Source organism: Melopsittacus undulatus, chromosome 1 (genome assembly GCF_012275295.1).
Source record: "Melopsittacus undulatus isolate bMelUnd1 chromosome 1, bMelUnd1.mat.Z, whole genome shotgun sequence".
NCBI lineage: Eukaryota > Metazoa > Chordata > Aves > Psittaciformes > Psittaculidae > Melopsittacus > Melopsittacus undulatus.
Genome location: NC_047527.1, coordinates 50,315,736 through 50,339,983, shown reverse-complemented (window position 1 = coordinate 50,339,983; position 24,248 = coordinate 50,315,736). Strand labels below are relative to the sequence as shown.

General features: G+C 40.1%; 1 protein-coding gene across 2 annotated transcripts in view; it reads left to right on the top strand.

Annotated features, from left to right (window-relative positions):
• The first annotated feature begins 15,717 nt into the window (after positions 1 to 15,717).
• MYOM1 (myomesin 1) overlaps positions 15,718 to 24,248 on the top strand; it is a 66,349-nt gene continuing 57,818 nt past the window's right edge. Inside the window, exon 1 of one of the 2 annotated variants that reach the window (XM_031052859.2) lies at positions 15,718 to 16,205. In XM_031052859.2, coding sequence (XP_030908719.2) covers positions 15,778 to 16,205 — 428 coding nt within the window. In that variant the 5' untranslated portion in view covers positions 15,718 to 15,777. The remainder of the gene's footprint in view (positions 16,206 to 24,248) is intronic. The other variant, XM_031052860.2, reaches the window with a different exon arrangement.

The window sequence follows — 24,248 nt, the reverse complement described above, 5'->3', positions numbered from 1 at the left end:
GCATGATTCATTTGTAATCTTCTTCACTAGCTCTTACTAAACTTCTTCAGACTGTATAAAAGTTTCATGAGTTCCACTTTACAGATGGTGACAGTGAAGCACAGGTGGTCTAAACAAACAATAATACATAAATGCTAAAGATGTGGTTTGGAATGTAAAAGGATTTTCAGTCAGGTGAGAAGTTTCTGAGGTTTTCTTAATTGAGATTTGGAAGTTTGCATACTTCCAAAACCCTTGTGAGTCTTTGAACACCCAAATTACTGTAGAATCCACCTGAAAGTGAGTTACATGTTACTTCTAAGAGGCCAAAGGTCCCTAAAGGAGGACATTTTCCAAGGCTGCTTTCAAACTCTTGAATCACAGAATGGTTTGGGTTGGAAGGGAAAAATTATGAAGTAAATAATAACAATAACAAAATAAAATAGAAGGAGAAGAAGAAAAGAAGGAGAAAAGGAGAAGGAGAAGAAAGAAGAAGGAAGAAGAAAGCTCCAGCAATCAACACACATCTTCCACACTACAGTGAATAACATGAATTTGCTTCAACAGTGCAATTCCTGCTGGTATCAGCCTGTGGAAGATGAGTGCCACATGGCAGGACTGGTACTGCCATTCCTAGGGCATTCCTGGCATGAGAATATGGCCCTGCACCTCCCTGACCCAGGAAGACATGAAGATGGAGGTGCTGCCTCTTGTTCACTCTGTGCAAGCTGAGCTGTTTTAGCTTTACAATCTGTTCGCTTCTTACACAACCCGGATATTCCACTCACAGTTGAAGTAAAGAAGCATTTTGAAAATGCAAAGCAATGTCAATACACTTAACAAACTAAACAAAAGCACTGGCTAAGCCAGGCTGCCATTCTGTACCATGAGGCCATGAGCAATATAGCATGTGAAAGAAAGAAGTGGCCACCATGTCTAAAGTGTTAAAAAAGGGGACTTGGGTGGACTCTCCAGCTGTGTCTGTGCACTGAAATAGTCCTCTGGTTTGCTGAAGAGCTAGTAACTGCAAACTAATGATTAAAAATACAGTTACCTTTGATTACAGTGTGCTGGATGACATCAAATCTTACCTTTCTTTCTCTTTCCAGAGACTTCTGTCTGCAGTCAATCATGTAGGCTATATCACTTTTTTCCAGCTGTGGTTAGTACTACAGGAACTGGTTTTAGTTTGAACAACTCTGCATTCTCTTTAACCTCAGAAACACATCTCTCTTATTTGGTACTGTTGCATTATGTATGACGTAGAATTGTCCTTCCCTTTTGGGACAAAAACTGGTTTGTCATTCCTCTTTGGGACAAAACCTGTCTCCAATGCTGAATGCGAGGAGTCAAGCAAGAACTGGAAGCCAAAGGAACAGCGGCCCATCCATCCTTGTGGCCCATTCTGCTCTGTGACAACTTCTGTCCCACCCTATCTCCCTGTGAGTGAGTTATGCATGTTGTGCAGGATGTGCACAAACTCAACACAGATGCTGTGTTGAGGAGCAGCACAGCCACATTCCCACAGCATTGACTGTGAGGATTCCCAGTCCTCTCTGGTTGACAGGTGAGATACCCTCCTCTGCTTAGCAGTATTCCTTCATTTGTTAAGCCCTTAGTGTAGTCCTTATCCTGGAGTTTATATATGTGCCATACTAGAAATGTTTTTTGTTGTTGCTGTTGGTTTTATTTTTCTCCAGGTTCTTTGCCTGATGCTGTGGGTGTACTACACTTCAGATGAAATAACTCAGATTGTATGACTGTGAGGGTGCTGAGGCACTGGCACAGACTGCCCAGAGAAGCTGTGGCTGCCCCATCCCTGGCAGTGCTCAAGGCCAGGCTGGAAGGGACTTTGAGCAACCTGGTCTAGTGGAAGGGGAACTGGATGAGCTTTAAGGTCCCTTCCCACCCAATCCATTCTATGATTGTGCTTTGCTCCAGGAGGAAGATAAATGGTTTATTTACAGCAGTAGTCAATTGCCTTTCTGTATTGTCCTGACTCAGCCTGAGGCAGAGGGCTCCGTGCCTGAGGCAGCACAGCCACACGAACACTGTGTACGTGGACCCAGAGTCCGTCCCCACGGCAGCCCCCTCTCGCCCCGGTGCCAGAAACCCTCACTGGAGCCCTGCTCCTGCCCGCTTTCAGGCTCTGTGGAGGCTGCTGAGGGAGAGTTAACTCCCCTTGAACTCTCGAGCTGGAGACGCTGGTGTCACTACAAGCCGCCCGGGCGGCGGGCGGGAGCTCCGGTACCGGCTGTCACCAGCAAGGGGAGCTCCTCATTTGGGTAGCGACAGAGAAACAGGCGGGGCTGAGTACGGCCGCCGGCGGGAGAGGACGCTGAAAAATGGCATCAAATCCTGCTGTGGCCTGGACAAGGAAGGGGAAAGACCCTATCAGTGCCACGGGCTGCGGGGTGACACTTGGGGTGTGCCCGAACTCCTCAAACTCCTGTAGCAAGCACCTACCTACCTCCGCAGAGAGAGGTATCTTACAAAGTGAGGATCTGCCTTGCTGTCCTAGCCCCTCTTTGCCCTGATTCAGTGCTGCTAATTGCTTTTTTCCAGTCACCAGAAACATACAGAAGTGTCTCCAAGCTCTGGCAGCTCCAGCAGCTTTCCCAGCTAAAGCTCTGTGAAAGCTGACATCACAGTTTCACCTGTGATGAAACCCCGAGCAGCCTCTCTGGTTTCAGTACAAACTGGGAATCAATGTGTTCCTTTTATGAAAAGCTCAAATATGTTTTTCTGGGATGGAAAGCATTTTGGTTTATGGTATTGCAAACAAAGTTACAAATGCAATAAGAGGTACAACATCAGTAATCAACAACACCTGGGGTAAACATGCTTTCTGCTTATATAGCAAAATTAGTTTCCTTGTTTTCTGCAGAGATACCCTGGGTAAGCGTGACAAGCCAGAGTTAATCTAGCACTTGGACAAGATTTACAAATCATCCTCTGAAACTGGATTGAATTTAGAAAAGGCTTGAAGGAAATTTTGAATAAAGCTGGGTTGAATAAAATACCCAAGTTCTTGGAAGGTATATGAAAACAAATATTCTAGAGGAGGCCAACAGCTGGAAAAAATGAGATTTGGGGTGAGTTTCATTCAAACCTGAAAGCCAATGAAGAACTCATAGTTTATGAACCCTTTTCAGTAAGAATTGAGGAAATAAGCAATCAGTGAACAAACAGACAAGTTACAATGGCAAAATGAGCAAACACAGCAAATTAAACCCAGCCTCACAAGGCTCTAAGTAGTGCTTCCTAATTCAAGTCTACTTGGATAGCCCACAGGAACATACTAATTTTGAATTTAGGAAGAACATGTTCTCTCCCTTGTGTAGCACAGGAAAAAATAATGAGGACTTAACAAGGACTGTTAAAAATTCATGAAAGACAGAAATGCTTTAAAAATCAAATATGTTGAATTTTTCTTATTTGTAAGCCTGTCCCACTGAACCTTCTCTGGATGTTCTGCTTGCACCCAGGACTCCACTGGCTCCCTGTTGCCACCTATGGGAGGAGATACCATTTTTTCTGTTGATGGGCAGAGAAGATGCCTCTCACTTGGGCTTTGCCAACCCACAGACTTGTTACCCTCATCACTAGCAACCCAGCAGCAAAAGTAATGTAATTGCTCCACCGGGAATTTCTGGAGCTCATTAGCAGCTGTTATTAACCCTCTTGCAGTCATTACTCAGCTGTGCTTGGTTGTCAGTCCTTGCTGGCGTTACCAAAGGGAAAGAACATATTCCCTCCATATTTACTCTGTCAGCTAGTGTAACAGTCCCTTGAGAGCTGTAACGAAAGAGTACAGTTTATGCAGATGCAGGAGGGTAAGCAGAAAATCAGCCCTCTGTCAGGAAGCCACTAATACCTTTGGCAGGGCTGTTCTCAGCTGTGCTCTGCACTTGCAGCCAGTGGCTGAGGATTCATCTTTCAGCTGTCTGCCCGCCATCATGGCCTGAGCAGCACACACTCTTCCACTCTGAAACCCCAAACTTGGGCCTTCTGTTAGTGGGAAACATAAAGTACCACAGTGCACTTAATAAGTACAATTTTTCCATAGGCAGAATAACAGAAATCTGATATCAGCTGAAAGATGTTCATTGTGCACTTTAGTTTCATGACACACGCAGACCTGCAGATGTAATGGTAAAGAGATGTACTAAAAATTTCAAGGTGTCTCTGAATGGCTTGATGAAAACTGTTTCTTCATCATATAGAGATAAAGACAGTACTAGCAAAAATATCTAATAACAATATGTTTCTTGTCCTGAAATATTCCCATTTCTCCCCAGTGTGAACTAATTGCATAGATTTTCCCCAAAATCCTGTTGGAATCTGAAACTTTCAAAAAGTTCAGCTTCTGCAAGTTAAGTAACCTAAAACATTAACTCATAAAGCCATATATTGTGAAAATAAGCTTGAACTGTCCAGTTTGATCTCTCCCTTGTAGTTAACTTTAATTTTCTTTGGCATTTGGCCAGAGCAAAATGATGTTTAAATAGTTTGGAGGGGTTTTTTTGCAAGAGCAAATACAGTAACTGTGGCTAAATTTCAAAGAATTGCCAGGAGATGATAGATGGTCTGCAGATGTGCTCAAATTTGGACTATCTCATAGTAAATAAGACACATCTAATGGACAAATGTTTCCCCTCTGTTTTTCATGCAACTATAAATAGTAAACAAAGATATGCCCTGTATTTTTGCTGTGTATATCTAGTCCTTGGGTTGGTATCAGCATTATAACACAGCAAATCGTATGAACTCCAGACTCACAACTTTATCTAATAACTGTGAGTGTTGTGGGTTTGTATCACTGTTCTAATTATTCCTGCAATGATTATGCTGTTATCTATAGGAATGTTTCTAGTTAATCCAAAGTGCGTGTGAGTAGAGAGAGATGATAATTCTGGAGGCTATCTCTCTTCCACTGTTTTTCCTTTGACAGATATAAAGATTAGGAATCATATCCATTGGGGTTAGTGGTGTAATGAGCCATGGAGAGTGGCAGCTCTTGCAATAAAGAGATTGCATTGCAAGTATGTTAGTAGGCGTTTTGGCATCATGTACTATGCATGCCTATCCATAAAGAGTGCAGCCCTCTGTGTGTAGTTCTCTAAATTACTCATCTAGCCCATGTTAACACAGAGGGGATGCATGCTGGAGGAACTGTTATGAGCAGCTCAGAAACAAAAAGTACCTGGACAAAAGAGGGTTTTCCACCCCATTGACAGCTCACTGCCAGCAACAGTGAGATCAAGTAGTAAGGGCATGAGCTGACAAAGTTTTTTATAGTACATTTATCACAATAGTTCAGAGACTTACAGAAAAACGAGCCCCAAGATGCCGGTATCATTCCACCTTCTTGAACTGGAGACAGCTAACATTAATTACAACGAAAATGTGTACGAGGACACTAGAACCAAAGACATTCAGTGACAAAAATGCAGAATTATAAGTGCCAGATCCCAGGCAGGTTTCAAATGGCTGCCACGCTGCCCATGAAGCACATTTACCCTGTGAGCAGGAGAAACCCAGGCAAACCAAGATCACCTGCCTTCCAAGTTATTACTGAGAATTAGATTGTAACATCTTCCTTGGCCAGTGAAGTTAATAATGACACTCAGTAGGGATGGTATCTGCTCTCCTGAGCAAACTCTGAGAAACTGCAAGATGTAGCTGTGCAGCAACAAAGCGATTGTAACTCAACAGGCTGAGAAGGTTGGGTCTGTTCAGCCTGGAGAAGAGAAGGCTGCGTGGAGACCTCATAGCAGTCTTCCAGTATCTGAAGGGGGCCTACAAGGATGCTGAAGAGGGACTCTTCATCAGGGACTGTAGTGATAGGACAAGGGGTAATGGGTTTAAACTTAAACAGGGGAAGTTCAGGTTAGATGTAAGGAAGAAGTTCTTTACTGTAAGGGTGGCAAGGCACTGGAACAAGTTGTCCAGAGAAGTAAATGCTCGATCCCTCACAGTGTTCAAGGCCAGGTTGGACAGTCTTGGGCAACATGGTTTAGTGGGAGGCATCCCTGCCCGTGGCAGGGGGGTTGGAATTAGATGACCTTAAGGTCCTTTCCAACCCAAACCATTCTGTGATTCTATGATTCTGTGAAACAATTCAGAGATGAACTTCAGAAACAGATATCCATTTAATCGTGCTACAAGGAAAAGAGAAAGAAAGAAATGAAAAGTTACAAAGCCAATTATGAGGCAGGATTTTAATGTTTGTAAATTTGACTTGGATGACTGGAGTTTGAAATACATCTCCAGTGCTATATTCTGTGGTTAGTCTTGCACATATCTGGTTCTTAAGTCGTATCTCCTTGTTGCTTTCCACTTCCATGGGGAGACTGAAAAGACAGAGATCACAGAGCAGAAAAGCCAGGTAGAGAATAATCCCCCCTGTGCCCAGGCCCTATCAGTGCCATTCCCTGAGATTGTATTCAGATTTGTCAACACTACATCTGCCTGCCCAGGTTCACAGTAATAAAGGTGAAAGAATCTTTAGTTTCCCATGAACTGTTATTAAAACCCAGATGATAATTAAGCATATATGCAGGTCACCCAGTGACTGCTGTTCACAAGCTCCCTGAATACTCTATCTTACATAGTAATGCAAGCCCTGACTTACAGTCTTTCTTCCTTGAAGTATTTTGGGATTCTTGATAGGTGTCTTTCACAGGTAATTGCTTCTCTTGAGTAAAATTATGTGAATTCCAAAATCAGTTTGACATTACAAGCTTGTTTTAAGAACTAGTACTGAGAAGGGACTGAAACTAAAGAGCTTTTTGAATTGTACAGCTGGTTTCTGTTTGCTCATTACTTTGAAGTTATTTTCAGTGAAATAATGTTATGCTTGTATCTGACACTTGGAAAGAAAAACTAGAAAACAAATAAAGCTTTGCTATGTTTGCTAGAGATTGTGAATATCAATATTGCTTTCAGCAGTTTCCACTCATCTAAGCAAATAACCATGTAGTTGATTAGCTAGTCTGAGCTTGCATTTAGAATACTGATCTATTAATTATACACATAATTGCATATCTATACACATGTATACAAGATCAGTCTGCTAGATCTTGATCTTCAAGATCAGTCTAGATCCATCTGCTAGACTGATCTTTGATGGATTTGAAGGAAAGACTATTTAAAATAAATTTAATTTATACTTGCAGTCTTCCTGCCTGTTTTCCAATCTGGTAATAAAATAATTCTTTATGGGCCACCATTCAGATTTTTTTTGTTCATTAGATAGGTAAAAAACCCCAACTGTTCTTTCAAATGGAAAGGGGTTCAATTTAAAACATGTAGTGATTTACCTTTTAGCTGAGACGGCCATGAGAGGTAATATACATAAAAGTTTTGACACAAGAATATAAGAACTGATGAAACATTTTAAATATATATATAAGTATATATAAAAATATATAAAATATATCTTAAATGTGTAAATATAAATTTATTTTTTTAATATTTTTATGTTATTATTTATAATTTAAATATATAAAATAGTTTTATTTATAAATAAAAGTTAAATGAAGTAATACTTAAAATTATAAAATATCTACAATATCTTAAATCTAAAAAGGCAATTCTTTTGAAAGCACATCAGCATTTGGAAGATTTTTGACAAATGACTTCATATGGGAAGCTTGAATCTTATACCTCTACAGCTCCTAAAGCTCTGCTGTGATTTATGCAAAGCAATTGTAATCATCATCAGTCAGGAAAAAAAGAGAGCAAGAGAATGTTTCCCCCTTAAATTTGCATATTCTGAATAAACTTGTTTTACACATGCCTGTCAAACTTACAAGCACATATAAAATCTTCATACAGTTTCCACAGGGATTGAGCAGTGACAAGATGTAGGAAAGATTCGAAGAATCTGGTGTGAAACAATGCAAAGATTTTTAATAGAAAGATTTTTAGCTCAGTTTGACAATGATTTGTTTTCAACATCTGTTTGAAATTACTGAAGCCCTAAATGAAGATGAGAAGCTGAGTATGCAGAATGAGCCAGCTGTATGTTCAACAGTGCCACAACCTGTGCTTTGCACAACAAAATAGGTGTGTGTCACTTGTTTCTGCCATATGTCATATCTCTGCCTTTTAAGACTTTATTTAAGGTCTCAGAAATTGTACTCCTGGGAAACCATTTATCTGTTTGACAGCATGTAGAATGGCAACTTTATATATGTATTTCTAAGACTAAATAAAGCATGCCGAACCATAAAATCACAGAATGGATTTGGTTGGAAGGGACCTTAAAAATCACCTGGTTCCATCCCCTCTGCCACAGGCAGGGACACCTTCCACTAGACAAAGTTGCTCAAAGCCCTCATTCCCTCAACTCTCATTCCCCAGCTAGGTACAAAATCAGGGTACTTTTAGACCTCATTAACTATTATTGCACAAAGCACTGTGGGTGGGGCTGTGGTGAAACCTCCTGTGCTTGCTGTTGTGTTGTATAGAGCAGCTGTACTTGGAAGCAGTTGCTGGTAACCATTTCTTACATAATTTTGCAACATGAGTGATGCCACAGATAACGTTTGTGTGTTTTTAGTTATCAAGAGGAAGAATGGGACCACATGGCTTCCGCCTCACTTCATGTTCCTCCCTGGTGCCACAGCAACACAAACCACCAGACCTCTGTCTGGTTTCCATGTCTGCTGTGGTTACCCTGGGCTCCATCACTCGCCTTGAGCTTTTGCATTTTACACTGTTTTCACACTTCCAACATGCTGCCCACGTCCCTTGGCTGCAGGTTTAGCCTTGCCAGGTAATTTAACTGAGGAGCCTGCCAGCAGCTCCCACTTGGTACCATCACTCACACCACTTACACCACCTGCATAGCTTTGCATGTGTCCAGCAGTGCAAGCAGAAGGTCTCTGTGAGCATCCCTTCTGTTTGACAGCAGAAATGATAAACAGAGTTTTTTTTGGGGGTTTTTTTTGTTGTTTTTTTTTTTTTTTTTTTTGTAAGAAACTGCTGTAATAGCTGAAATGACTTCAGTGGGGAATCTTCTCCTCCTGACAGGGTCTGTATGGTGTGCTGCATGGGTTGGAGTCCTGCTCGATGCTACACCGCTTGGGTTTCCCAGCATATAAGGGGATGTAAGTTTTTCTGTACTATTTTCTTCTTACAGTGTTAGCAGTAACACTTTATATTTTGACTAATACCTTACAGAGCCTGAGTGTCATTATTACTGGGAAAATAGTGGACAAGCATCTCCTGATGGAAAACAAGCAGTAACATTCAACACTCCTAGTGAAAAACTTGCACCAGTGTTGGTTCATTTCATATCTATTTCCCCCTCCTTTTGTATGCTAAAATAAAATCTGAGAAATACCTTTCTCATATCATCTTCGTTTTAATGTAAAGCAGCAACAGGAGAGCTAGAATCAGATACTGGCAGTGAAGGAAATGGCAATGTCCTCCTTTTTATCCAGCCCTGCCTCCGCATCAGTGAGGAGAATCTCTGATCAGGAAACCTTGAATGGAATTTCTATCCATATCAAGGAGAAAGTGGTCTTGTATTTGTTCTTCCAGGTGTGTGGCCAGACTCTCAAGCTGCAGTAGGCTGCTCCTATACCCTTCTGACTCCATGTGAAATACATGTACTGAGAGTGACACAGATAATAAACAGAAACAAAGATTGAATTCATCTGGAGATTAAGACCTTCTCATGGGTGAAGGTAAGGGAACACAGATCTTCCATGTGTTCAGTGGGTTATGAAGACAGCTAGTTAGGGTATAATAGAGAATAACACATCTTCCCAAAGGGATATTTTTTAAAAAATGGGAACCCATTCAGAAAATTTGACACAAGTCTGAAATAAATTAAAGAAGACAACACACATAATAAAAAACTGCATTCCTCAGAAAATGCTTTGTTAGTTGCATTTAGGATTCCACTCTAATAAAAGAGATTGACTTGGATGCTGTGGAATTTGACTAATACCCACTGCTAGAGGATGCTGTAGTTCTTAAGACTTCAATGGACTGTCTAAAAAGCTATTTTTTTCCCAGTATATAAGGTTTTAAATTAATCTTTCAGGTGTCCCATTCAGAAAGGCAAACTGGTCTCTGACACTGTGTAATTCTAATTAGCAGAAGACAGAACTAACATTTCCAAACAGTCTCTCTCCCAGGACCAGTGTCACAAACTACGTGTGGATGCACAGTACTGCAGGGATTCTGAAACTTACAGAAATCCAAGTGGTTTGAAACATGTACTTTGATACTCAAATAAGAGTTGAGTGATTTAAAATCTGCTGTGAAAATGATCTCATTTAAAGCCAGATAAAAATATGTAAATTTAAATGAAATAATGAACCCAAAATATGTTGATGTCACACTATCTCCATTTCTTTTACAGAATAAACAAAGGCAGCACAGAATTTGAAAACTCTATTGGCCTTGGTAGTGCCATTATTATACCCCAAAAACTACTGAAAATGTTGTTTAGATTTTAAAATCCCATCTGTGGTATATACACACTGTATTGCAGTGAGAGCAGAGAAGCAAGATGTTTGGGTGTTTTCATTTGTCTACATCTCTCTGAATTTTTAAAATGCAATTTGGATGTCATTAAGACTTTTAAGATGTCAGTGCAAATGACTTATGGTAAAGGAGTAGATCAGGAGTCTACAATAGAATACAGGAATCTCTCCACTGAGGCCCCTACCTTCTCTAATTAATAATGTGTATTAAAACCCAGATTCTACAGCTCAGTGGCATTGCCATTGCACAGACTTTTTGGGGGGGAATAAAAGGTTACATGAGGGTTCCCATTTTTCATTCTGCCTGTTGCAGGTTTGGCTATTTTCCTGAGCCATGATATAGTTTCTATGACTATACAGCTTTTTGTTGACCATACTTGCTGTGCTTGGAAGCAAAGACCAAAAGCCCGTATGGTTAATGTAGCTGAGGCATGTGAACTTACTTCATGGTGTAGTATCTGGCTGGGGCAGTGGGGTGGTAATGGCTTGCCAGGGAATAAGTAGACAGTGGGAAGAACGAAGAGGTTTCAGGTGGAGTCAAGGCAGTGAGGTGAAGAAGAGGGTACTGATGAACCACTGAAAAGACTGGGACCTGCTGGTCTTACCAGACCTTCAGCTGGTGGTTCCATACATAAAGAAGAATGTCTCAGCAGAAAAGGAGGATCTGGAAAGTTCTCAGTTGTGTCATATGGTGGGTATGGTGAAAAGTGGCTATAACAGAAATGAAAGGGTTGATATTTCTGTCAATGCAAATGTATAAAATTAACTGATCACTTGTACTAGAACTTAAACGTACAGTGCTTAGCAAAATCTGTATTTACAAGGAAGTCAAGGTGTGTTTCACATACTAGACTTCAGATGATGGAAATTGTTCTGATGTAATATTCAACCATACCAACTGTACATTTCTGTGCCAAAATGCTGTGACCAGTATTAAAGAAGACAAGCTCATTTAGTTATCCCTAGGGGTAATACTGATTAATTTAGAAATAAAAAGTTGGGTCTTTGAGCTGTATTGTCTGTGTCTACTTAAATACCTTATGAGATCATGTTAATTTAGTATTTTATCTTAAGATGATAAAAAAATAACACTATGTCAACAGAACAAAGAAAGCACATTTTTATTGAATTGTAACACATATTGTATGGCTTTATAGAGTTTTGCTGTTAGCTATATGTACTGTATACTGTTAGCTATAACTTCTCTATATTGCCTGCCATTAAGCTGAAATATCTAAATTACATGCACCATGGCTTGGCATTAAAAAAATAGAAAGAAACCCATAAAATATTTATATTCGTGTACCATGGCAAAGGTCAATACTGGGACTGATCTTTCTTAGTTTCTGGTTCCTGACACAATATTTTTTTCTCTCCTAGACGTAAAAAATCCTAGAAACAATTTTGAATTGGAATGCTGATTTCATACAGAATTTAGTGAAGATACTTAAAAGAGACAACTGTCAGTGTGAAGCTGCTGTCATCGTGTCTTTGCACAGAGATAGCACAGGGTATCAGTGTCTGACTCTGTCTCTCTCCCTCTTCGATGCTATATTTATCACACCCTTGGCCATAAAAGGTCTGGAGTGGGGCTCTGACATTCCACTGACTGCAGGCATTATTTTTGTTCTGGACCTTATGCCCAGTCCTTACCCCTCGTCCTGGCTACCTCTTTCTTTGCTGGCTTCATCTTCATTGTATTTTTCATCTGTTCATCCACTTGAGACTTATTCCATTTGCTGCTGTTCATTTGGGCCCTGGTAAGTGTTCCTTTATGACAGAGACTTTATGTTTCAAGTTTCTTTAATCTGAATCTGTAATGCTGAGTTCATAGTAGCTCCCTTTGTTCTTCTGAGCTCAGCAGTTATTTGAAGGACTTGTGGACACGAACTGAAGACATCTAAGGGTTCAGCTGTGAAACAAAGCAAATTAGTGTAAGGGTTCACTCATTATCCATTCAACTATCCTCACAAACTGTCACAGTACTCTGAAATGAAGCATGGGTTACTGAGATACAGGAGGAATTTGTCGAGTAACCTTCTTTGGGCTTAGAGAATGTGTAAATAATCTAAATAATTTCTAGTTGCATAGGTTTTCCTGTGATTTGTAAAGCTATTGGCTGAGCTGAAGGAAATGTTGTATTTTTTTCCCTGTTTACAAGAGTTCCTGAGCTTTATCTATTTCACTGTTTTCACTGATTGATGGAATAGATCTTTAAAGACTGGTAAACAGTGCAGGAGGTAATGCAAATGAAATTGCTTCCTTTAATGTGCGGCTATAACCTATGAACAAGTACAGAACTGTCTGCTCAGCAGTAATCTTTAGAATTCAGTTCAACAGCTACTAACATAAAGCTCCAAAAAGTACATGTTCATCTAATTATGGCCACTAACATCTTAGGCCAAACTCTGTAGTTATGAAATGCTACACAGATCTTACACTAAGAGGGGGCTGATCAGTGGACACAGACCAAATGCGTGCAGGTCACACAGGTTTTATAAAACTTGATTGGAGTCAAGCTGGTAATCGCAGTGCTCCAAATAAAACCAAAATTCTTAGAAGGTTTAGACTTTATTTTCAAGTCCAATAGCATCAGACTACTATATCTGATCAGATTAGCGCACCTAACTGATCCCTATGAGCAATGCTTGATGTTTCAGAAGAAATAAAAAACATAACTCATAGTGTGATAAAATACCTATAAAAGGAGTTTCCTCTTCTATGAGGAAACTCATCTGTGAGTCACTGTTGTCCTTCAAGTTGAACATGGAGAGCTGACTTCATGCTCAGTTCTGCCTTACTGCCTTAGCTTTTTGCTTCTGTTACAGATGATTCCTTTTACTCCTGAGGACAGTGAAGTCCAGACCTTGCTTCTAAGAAAAAGTTTCCTTTGTACATTTGAAATATTCTGACTTTAAGTTCTCTCTCTGCTTGTTCTTTTGCTCTGATAAGATGTAAATGAAATTTAACTTCTTCTTAATGGGCAACACATGTAATGCTTTATACTTGTGGGTCATCTTCCTTACTTTGAAGCATGGAGGGTTGTGGGAAACCCTGAGCGACAAGACTGTATGGCTGTTAGCATGGTGGCTGCTGTATCCATGATGAAGCCAGACAGCACTGCAAATGAAGCTGGTGAAGATGAAGAGAAACAACTGTACTATTCTATAGAAGAAAAACAAGATGTTCTTGTGTTGTTTCCCTTTCAGTGCACAAAACAATACTTATCTGTACTCCTTAACTTTGCCTAGCAGAGATCACAATGGCTTGCAAACCCTAAACCTAGCTCTGTGAAACTGGGAGGGAAAGGAATGAAGAAAAATGGAGACAAAATAATCTGAAACTAGGGAAATGAAGAGGAACTACGTACTACTAGAAGCTAACAAAGTGAAATAAATAATAACAGAAATAATTGATAGGCATTAGAATCATGGACGCTAGACAAAATAATTGGATTCTTTAGACTCCATGAAAAAATAGCAAGCAGGAGAAATTAGGGAATTAAAAAGGAACATTGGGTTTTGCCATGGAGAACAATGGGCTAACACCCTTTCACATTCCTCCCGATTCCTCAGATAAAAGTAAATGCATAAATTGGTCTCCTTGAAATCATAGTTTCACTGTGATCAGGATATCAGATATTTCCTTTATGTACTTAAAGACTTCTGAATCACTTTCTTACTTGCTGACTTTTCGCCAACAAGTGATCTGTTCCATCACACAAAGACCAGTTCCCTTGAGTGAGCTCTGAAATATAAGAAAGTTGAAACATTGGGTTTTTTTTTTTCGTAATTTGCCTTAGTCAGGGTGAATACCTCTGAGGACTTACCAAAGAGAATAGTTTGCAATTTGTTGACTTGCTGTCAGAACCAAATAGTAAAAAAAAGCCAAGGAATGAAATCCAGGAAGCTTAAAGACCAGGGAAAAAATATCTTGATTTTCATGAAAGCATGATTACACTCCAGCTCTGTAAGTGCATTTTATGGCAAAATATCACATCATTGGTCATTAACATGAACAAAACCAGAAGCAGAACAAGTTTCCTATTGTTGTGATTGATATTTAAAAACCCCAAATCTATGTAACAATAACAAACACCTCTCACTATTGCTTTTGCATCATTTATAAATTCTTCTGAACATTTCCACACTGTAGCTCATTTCTATTCTTAACCATGTATCTTTTCAGGGACATGTTGTAAGGTTAATCTCACAAGTGATAAAGGTTATCATAGGGATTTGTAAAGGCAAGCTTGCACATTAAAGAAGAAAAGGTCAGTTTAGCAACAGCAAAATAAACCAGCAACAAAATAAAGATTGAACTGCCAGCTTAAAAATAAACAAAAATAAAGCAAGGGAAACCCTTTCTACATTCAACCCTCCTCCCATTTTGAGAGGGAAACTACCTCTCACTTGATCATATTCCCTACTACGAGCAACTGCAATACAATCTACTGGTCACTGTGCAAAGTAAAACTTAGTTGGAACTCTGGTATGGAAGAAGTGTCTTGACAATATTGAACATGACATTCTAGGTTAAAAGAAAAGGTCATTTGGTCTAAAGAACATGGTATTATTTTACTCATTGCATACAGACTGCATCCCTGATCAAGCTGTATAAGTATGATTAGCCATTTTAAAAGGATCTCTTGTATCACATACAGAATAATTAATGTAATGCATGTTTGCAGAAAAAAATATTTTTAATTCACTATGAAAATATTACATGGAATATTAAATTCAATATAAAAATTTGATTACCAAATGAATGATATATTAATATATTTTTATTTCAGCTAATATAACCTTGGAATTGCTCATGGCTTTTAAAGTAATTTATTACTTTGTTCTTTCTTTTGTAATATAACAAAAATATTTACACTATCTCTGAAGAAGCTGAGCACATGAAATTTCATTAGTTCACAGTAATGAATGGAGAAGTTGAGCACATTAAACTTAAATAATCTGCAGTTACAAGACCAACTACAAATGAACAGACAAAATAGTGCAAGGTTTTCTGTTCATGATGAATGACATATGAGTGTCTTGTAACTTAAATGCAAACCCATCTTAAAGTCTAAAGCATGTCATAAAAAGATAACCCTTAATTCACTGCATTTGATTTTTGAATTTTTAAGTACTGTGTTAGTTTGTATGAAGTTGTGTATTATTTATATGCTAACTCAGAATTTTCTTTGAAAGTAGTCCTTGTCTGATCTGTTCTTTTCCAGACACTGTCCTGTTTATTTGCATTCAGAAATACACAGAAAAAAAATAATTAGAAGACACCCATGATGTCTTTACCTTTCTACCAAAGACACCATGAGCACTATGACCGTGCGTATCGCCATAAAGCACTGCAGTCCACTGTAAGCCAGTACCAAAAGGAAGCAAAGAGCAAATCTGCTGTCTATGCTCAAGGATCTACAGCTTACACGAGGGGCTCTGCAGCCTATCGCCATGCATCTGCAGCAGACTTCAGCCTTGAGTCCTCAGCAGCATATAGTCATGGCTCTTCAGCCTATGACCTAGAGTCAGCAGCCTACAGCTATGGATCTACAGCCTATGATCACTCTGCTGCACAAAGTAAAAGATCTGCTGCCTACAGTCTTGACTCTGAATCACTCAGCAAGAGCTCTTCTGCCTACAGGCATGGATCTGAATCCATCAACAAACTCGCTGCAGCCTACAGGCTGGGATCTGAATCTTACAGTCTTGGGTAAGTAAATCTGTTGTATTCTGAAACAAAAACATCCAGCCACCTCTCATTTAAATCAATGACAAAACCCTTCCCCTCATCCACAGAAATAGATTCTGTAACTTAGTGTTAATGTATTTTCTAAGCTTGGTGTCTTCCTTTGGCTTTGGCAACAGGAAGGACTGCTGTCACCTTAGTTTGTTGTACTAATTCATGTGCAACAGTTGGACTGGCATAAGAAGAGCACTGGCAATGCTGATGTGGCTGAGTGATGACATATTCATGCTCCAGACTCCTTAGGCATGAGCCACCTTTCCTTTCAAGTTGTTTAGCCATATTAACATAGCTGAATTTAAGATCCAATGTTGAGATAGCTTTTGGGTTGAGGCTGTCTCTTACCTGGACAGACTGGTGTAATAAGAGAACTTATTACACTTATTACAAGGGGAAATCCTGCCTGACCAATTTGGTGGCCCTCTATGATGGGGCTACAGAACTGATGGACAGGGGTAGAGCAGTTGATGTCATCTACCTGGGCTTGTGCAAAGCTTTTGACACTGTCCCACATGACATCCTTGTCCTTAATTGGAGAGACATAAATTCGATAGGTGGACCACTCAGTGGATAAAGAACTGGATGGATGGCTGCACGCAAAGAGTTGTGGTCAACGGCTCAGTGTCCATCTGGAGACCAGTAACAAGTGGTGTCCCTCAGGGATCGGTGTTGGGACCGATCTTGTTCAACATCTTTGTCAGTGACATGGACAGTGGGATTGAGTGTGCCCTCAGCAAGTTTGCCAATGACACCAAGCTGTGTGGTTCTGTTGATACACTGGAGGGAAGGAATGCCATCCAGGGGAACCTTGACATGCCTGTGAGGGGGGCTGATGCCAACCTTGTGAAGTTTAACCATGCCAAGTGCAAGGTCCTACACCTGGGTCGGAGCAATCCCAGGCACAGCTACAGGTTGGGCACAGAAGAAATTCAGTGCAGCCCTGTGGAGAAGAACTTGGAGGTGTTGGTCAATGTAAAAATGAACATGAGCCGGCTTCAGAGTGCTCTTGCAGCCCAGAAAGGCAGCTGTATCCTGGGCTGCATCAAAAGTAGCATGACCAGCAGGTCAAAGGAGGTGATCCTGCCCCTCTACTCTGCTCTTGTGAGACCTCACCTGGACTATTGTGTGCAGTTCTGGTGCCCTCAGCATAAAAAGGACATGGAACTGTTAGAACAAGTCCAGAGGAGGGCCACGAGGATGATCAGGGGACTGGAGCACCTCCCATATGAAGAGAGGCTGAGAAAGTTGGGGCTGTTTAGCCTGGAGAAGAAAAGGCTGTTTGGAGACCTCATAGCAGCCTTCTGGTACCTGAAGGGAGGCTATAGGGATGCTGGGGATGGAATATTCATCAGGCACTGTAGTGACAGGGCAAGGGGTAATGGATTCAAACTTAAACAGGGGAAATTTAGATTGGATATAAGAAGTTCTTTACTGTGAGGGTGGTGAGGAACTGGAATGTGTTGCCCAGGGAGGTAGTGAATGCTCCATCCCTGGCAGTGTTCAAGGCCAGGTTGGATGAAGCCTTGGGTGACATGGTTTAGTGTGAGGTGTCCCTGCCCATGGCAGGGGGGTTGGAACTAGATGATCTTAAGGTCCTTTCCAACCCTAACCATTCTATGATTCTAACTTAGGGCTGGTTATGCAAGTTTGAGCTGACATGTCCGTATATCATTAAACAATTCTTCTTTGGACTAATGATTTCACTTCTATGCTGAGTGATTCAAGAAACCAAAATTTTCACGCTGCATATTGGTTGAGGCATACTATTTCCAAAGTAAGAATATCACAAAGTGTTCATCTTGCACTAGAAGAGCAGCTATGCTTAGCTGCCATGTTTTTATTTTAATTAAGGTAACAAAAGTTGTTCAAGTATTACATTAGCAGTATATTTTAGATATCATAGCCTCATATTATTTGTATGTATCTCAGAGACTTACAGAAATCAGAGTTGTATTAAAGTAAGATTAGAGCAGCTGTTACCAATAGAAGATATATTCAACAAATTATAACCCAAACAACTTGCTTGCTGTTATATTGATGTAGAGTTTAGAGTATTATTAGCAGAACTGATCAAGAGTTGTCCATTAAAAATTTTTCATTTTGAAAACTGAATATTTTCCAAGAATTATGGATGATAGAACTTTTTATGAATTTTGGAACTTTTGGCCAAAACCACTGAGGGAAAGACAAACTGTACTGCAGTAAACAACACATTGTGATTACAGCCCTCACTTGCTTTTCAGGAGTTCAGAGTCAAGTCTCCATTTACCATGGTCTGTTCATGAATTTGATCCTCAAGCTGTTACAGCCCAGATGAATTACTTGACTATTTGACTGTCTTGGGCTGAGTAATGTCCAGTCTTTGTTGTTCTAACAATTTCACTTATGCAAATAATTAACCACTGCGTGTAGCAGTGAGAAGCTAATTTATGACTTGCTGATGAAAGGAAGCAAACAGGAGATGCTGGGACTGAGGGTTGTTTCCAGAGCACGCTGGATAGGGGAAGATATCCCAAATTTCTGCAAATGCAGCTGTGTCTTCATGACCCTAACCCAAAGCCTTCTCCTTCTCATGGAAAATGTTCCCACATGAAATGGGAACATTGCTTGAAGTTGAAAAAAAAATTATGGCAAAAAAGCCTACTTCCAAGTGGCAGTTATATACTTCAGCAGCTCTCGCTTGTCAGATGAGTTTCTTCTGAAACCTGTATATTCTCACCAAGAGCTCTATCATCATCAAATTAATTAATATTAAAGGAAATGGAGTTGCTCAATTGAGAGAGAACTTAAAATATTTCCAGGTTTCCTGAGGCTTTGTTTGAGATAATAGCTTTCATTTTAAAATAGTGTATTTTGCGATACTTCTAAGTTTCTCTGTCGTACAGGAGTTGTCAACAGTTTGGTAAATTACCCTGGTAGTCAGAGATAAGAATGTATCAGCTGTATCTTCTTTTTTTCTGTGATTCTGTCTTTGTATTGGATGTTTGAGAAAATCAGTGCTGCTATGTAAGACTAGGACTCAGGAGGTTTAGGCCACACAATTCAAATCTCTCCTGCACAAAATTTAGTATACGAGAGAATACAATTCAGAATTATAATCTCAATATTTAAGCTAATTTTATATTTAATATGGCCTCTGTGTTGGCATTTATTTGGTTCTTGGAGCCCATTTTGCTGCAACTTGCAAGAGGTAAATTAGAACAAATGATGTTACTATGCAGTTAAATATAGTGCAAATTTGAAGTAATTCTTTCCAAATTTGTACTGTGTTCCCCAGATAGCCCAAAACACTTTGAGGGGTAATGTGGAGATAAAAGATATCATTAAAACAAATTGGGCAAATCAGACTTCCTGTTTTCATCCATATGAAATGAATGGTGTAGAAAAAAAAAAAAGCCCCACACAAAAAAGGGAAAATGAGTCTCCAGATTCTTTCAATTTTCATAAAGTTGAAAGGGTCTTGAATTGAAATGCTGTGTCTAAATATCCTACAAGAGTGGTGGTTGCTTGAAACTTCAATGGACATATGAACCTAAATCCAGCTAAAATTCTTTGTCTAACAATTGATTATTGCATATCACTGGATTTTAACATCAGATATACTGCTCCATCAGCAGTACTCCATCCTCTGTGTGCTTCTGAGAAGGTTTGAGGCAGGTCTGCTGTAGCTGCTGATAGCACTACAGGCCTGTCAAACGGGAGTGCTGGATTAAACCACTTTACCTCTTCTTTCAGAAGCTCCATTCAATTGCCTCTGCTCAAACTTTCATTGTTTTATCATGAGTTGTTTTCCTGGCCAGCAGTATCAGATAATTCCATTTTGTCACAGACCGGTTATCTGCCACCAAATGAGAGACATGCTTAGAGAGAAAATAGGGGTTATTAATGTGGCTCAGGCATTTGCATATATTTTGCAGGTCAAAATAGCAAGGAACACATGGTGTAATTCAGGTGAACCAAGCAAACAGAGGAGACATGCCTTACTAAATTGCAATTAACTAGGCTGCCAGACAGTAAGAATGAATGCTTTTCTGAAAAATATTGTAATCAGGATCAGGGCAGGGCTGAGTAAATAATACACTTTAAGAAACATGAGAAGACTATGATCTTGGCACTGCTCATCTTTTGATTTATTATAGGTGAGGGTTAAGAAGGTGGCTTCCAAACGTCACAGCCAAGCATAGAAATCATATTAATGTGACCTGCTATGTGGAAACAATTCCCCTTTAAAAAAGAATTGTTGTGGAAGCTGTGTTAGGGAACGCATGGATATTGCCAGCAAATTGCCTAAGCCTGCAACAAATCTGTCAGCAACTTAAAATTAATATAGTCACTGGAGAGCACCTCTCATCTTTAGAGCCTGGCTTTAAAGAGCTTTCTTCTGAAACTCCTTTTTTTTCTTTCCTGTAACTGGGTTTTACAATCCACCGTCTTCTCTTTCTGTGAGCAAATTCATACATGGCATGTTAGGAAAGAAGCAGATGTGAGAAATAGATTCTGTAAAATGCCTCTTGGCTAATGGAACTCCTTCAGCAGGTACAGCTGGTACAGCCATTGTGCATACCAAATGCATCCTTTTCTGCTGTCGGAATAAAGTGAGAGAGATATGTAACAAAAGCATGCTAAGGACAAGATACATGATTTTCTAGAGGCAGGTGCCCTTTCATTCAGGGATGGAGTACCTAATAGGCTGTTGTAGTCCATATTTCTACGTTCACTGAGTATGGACTCTGTGCAGGGTGGAGAAAACTTCCCCTTCAAGCACAGAAACAAGGGCAGTGCCAATATATTGCAGTATATTTCTATCTGAGAACACAACATGAAAACAAAACCTCTGCTTGGGAGTTTTAGAGGCCCTGTGCAGTCTTGCTGTCTTTAGCTCTTCTATTGGCCTAGAGGGAAAAGCTAAAAGCATCTATCTGTTTTTTATATCTCTACAGGACAACACCTGTGTCTTTAGCATTTACAGTCAGTCAACTTCCAATTCAGTGACTGAGAAAGTAGGAAAATGCTGGTGTTGGTATTTTAACAAACTGAAAACCATTAAGAGATGAGGACAGTAGGCTTGGGCCACCAACCTTGGTAAGGCAGTACTGATAGTATCTGACCTGGAAAAATACACACATACACTAGCTAGGCGTATCAAATGAGGCTAAAAGCTGTTAAAAGGTCATGGTACTGTTCCTCCCTGTGAAACTAGAGAGCACCGATACTCTGCTCCTTCTCCTGCAGGGAGATTCTGTTCCACATATCAGGTAAAAGGTTGGAACATTTTAGAATAAAGGGCAAGATTTTAGAATCTGGTTCAAGAAACAGAGTCCCCCTTTGGGCTATGTAAATAACGGCTGTGGAGTTTGGTTTTTGTGTTGCAGAGGAAGAAATAGTCATAACAAGAAAGGAAAACAGGGAAATAAACCTCATGACAAAAGTAAGTGATCAGGTTATTTTGCCATGGAAAGAATATGCACTTCTACGAGCCTCCATATACCTCTGCCTGAATGAAAGCAAATAGTAGGAAGGTTTGGAAAAGCGAAACATTTTCTGCTGCTTCAAATTTATTCATCTCAGCTCTTAGTTTATACAGTGCAATTCTAAAAAAGATTTGTGAGTGACTCTGGATACCTGTCTGTAAACACCAGATGGATGTTCTGATGTGGCAATGGAGCAATTAGGTATTTAGGAGCAGCTGTGAGAGAAAGTGAAACTAAGCCAGAAAGCATATTGTGTCAGTGTGTTAATCTAAAGTGTGCTCATAGCTGAAATACTCGGTGAAGTTCTGATCATATAGTCTCAGAAAGTACAGTCTGAAACCAGAAAAGGGTCAGATATCAGCAAGAAGGGTAACAGGAGATGTGGAGTGCCTTCCACTGGGAGAAGGGGCTCTTACTTTGGGAAGTGCACAAATGTGGATAGGTAACATTAAGGTATAAAATAGTGAAAGATGTGCAGAGAGAAAAAGAAATTTCTGCAAAGAGCAGCATGTAAGCACAGAGGAGATTATAAAGTGACAGATTGAAACAGGTTCAAAAGAAAGTGCTATATTCATGTATAAATCTTAAGATCATTGCTACAGTCTGGATACAACCTCTAGCTCAGGATGTCTTTAAGTCTTTCCTTGAAACCAAAAGTATTTATCAAGGGAGGTATTTCTCTACATGAACTTTCTTTCTACCTGCCCTTGACCATTTCTGGAAGAGGAAACAGGCCTAAAAGCACCTTTGGCATTATTCAGTGAAACAGTTCTCACCAGAGCCTTGCTCAGTCCAGGTCAAGTTTCTCAGGTCCCTGTTTCTCAGACCTCATTGTGATGGAGATCTCCGGCATTAATCTGAAAGCTTTGGGGAATATTTTCATAAAGCCAGCTGTGGTGGGCAGAAAAAACCGAAAATGATATATTCAACTTCAAACACTTGAAGTGTTTGGTTAAAAAAAACAACCACCAAACAGACAGAACCTATAGCAATTTATCCTTTGCTTTTCAGATCATTTTAGAGAGTTATAAATAAAAAATAGGGGAAAAAAACCCAAACACAAAGAAAAGACACCGTCAAAAGTTCTAGCGGTCTATCGGAGAGTAATGAGAACTACTATATGAACTCCCTGTTAATTCCCTACATAAGTGTGTAATCTGGACCTTAACTGAAAACTAAACTGACAGGACAGCCAAATTCTTTAGGAACAAAGATCTGGTCTGCATTTAACAGTGCAAAAAAATGCCTGAGCTGAATTTTTCACAACATTTCGTCTACTTTTATGAAAATAGAAACTTTTTGACATTTAAACTGATCTGCAAATGAAGGTCCTTTTCAATCTTGAAACAACAAGGAGTCAAGTGGCCTCCTAAACAGCTCAGCCAAGTGTCCCCAGGAAATCTGTTTGCAGTCAGAGTCAAAATTCCAAGTTTGTCCCATTTTAAAATAGGACAGGAATAAAAGTCAGCTGCTTAGTAAAGAGCTGCAGCTTCTTACAGACTGTAGTTCAGGTATGAAAAATAATGAAAGTACTTTGCCTTTGATATTTCTTACCACCTATTTGACGAGTTCTCCCAATGCATTTGTTGTTTGCCGTAGTGACTGTACCACATTGTTGTCCAACCCAAGAGTGTGTCCACTGCATACCCTCTTCCTAGCTGTCTCTTCATTTTTATTTCACTCTGCCTGGACTGTTCCCAGATGTCTTCTGCTTGTATTTCCATCCCTGAAGTTGGATCTACCTCCCTCTGACTCTATCCCTGGCTGCCTGGGTCAGCGCCTGGCATCAGACCCTGGAGGAGGCAGCATCACTCATCTGTAGACTTGGTCTGTGCCTTGGCTGATCCAGTGGTACCTGATGTGGTAAACCTTTGGCCCCAGTCCTGGGTGTGTGCAACAGCTCCTCTCTGGCAGTGTTTCTGTTTGCATGGGAACCAGGATACAGGGTGAGGAGGTATGAAGGAGAATGAGTGCAGGGCTGCTTTTAGCCCCTGTACTGGGTATTTCTTGGCAGTGGTGCTGTAGGCTTGAAGGTGGTGGCTATAAAGTGGGCACCTGGGAGCACAGGGGAGAGGGCTGCATCAGTGCTGTGCCAGACAAGCCAGATACAATCAAGTCTGATGAGAAGCGGACTAAGCAGAAAGGAAGGGGATCTTACAGTGCTGGGAATGGCAGGGTAAAGAGATGAGGGCTGGAAAGCAGATATGGGAGGAGATGTGAAGTTCAGGTAAGGAACTAGATGGAGAAGGAGATGACAGTAAGAAAGCCATTAAGAGAGCTAGAGATCAAGAGACTGATTTATCAGGCACTGGGTAGGGAGACAATTTGGTCTGAGCAAAGGGACAGGCACAAAGAAATGAAGGAAGGAAAGATCAGAGAAGGATACTGGACCCATGTGATTTCACACACACAGTTTCACATGGTAGATTATTAACACATATTTCAGAAATCAAGCACTTCTGCTGGTATGACTTGTGTTGGTGGCAACTCTGGAGCTTGGTACTTTCTTTCACAGGGTTGCAGCCAAGGGAAAATATTA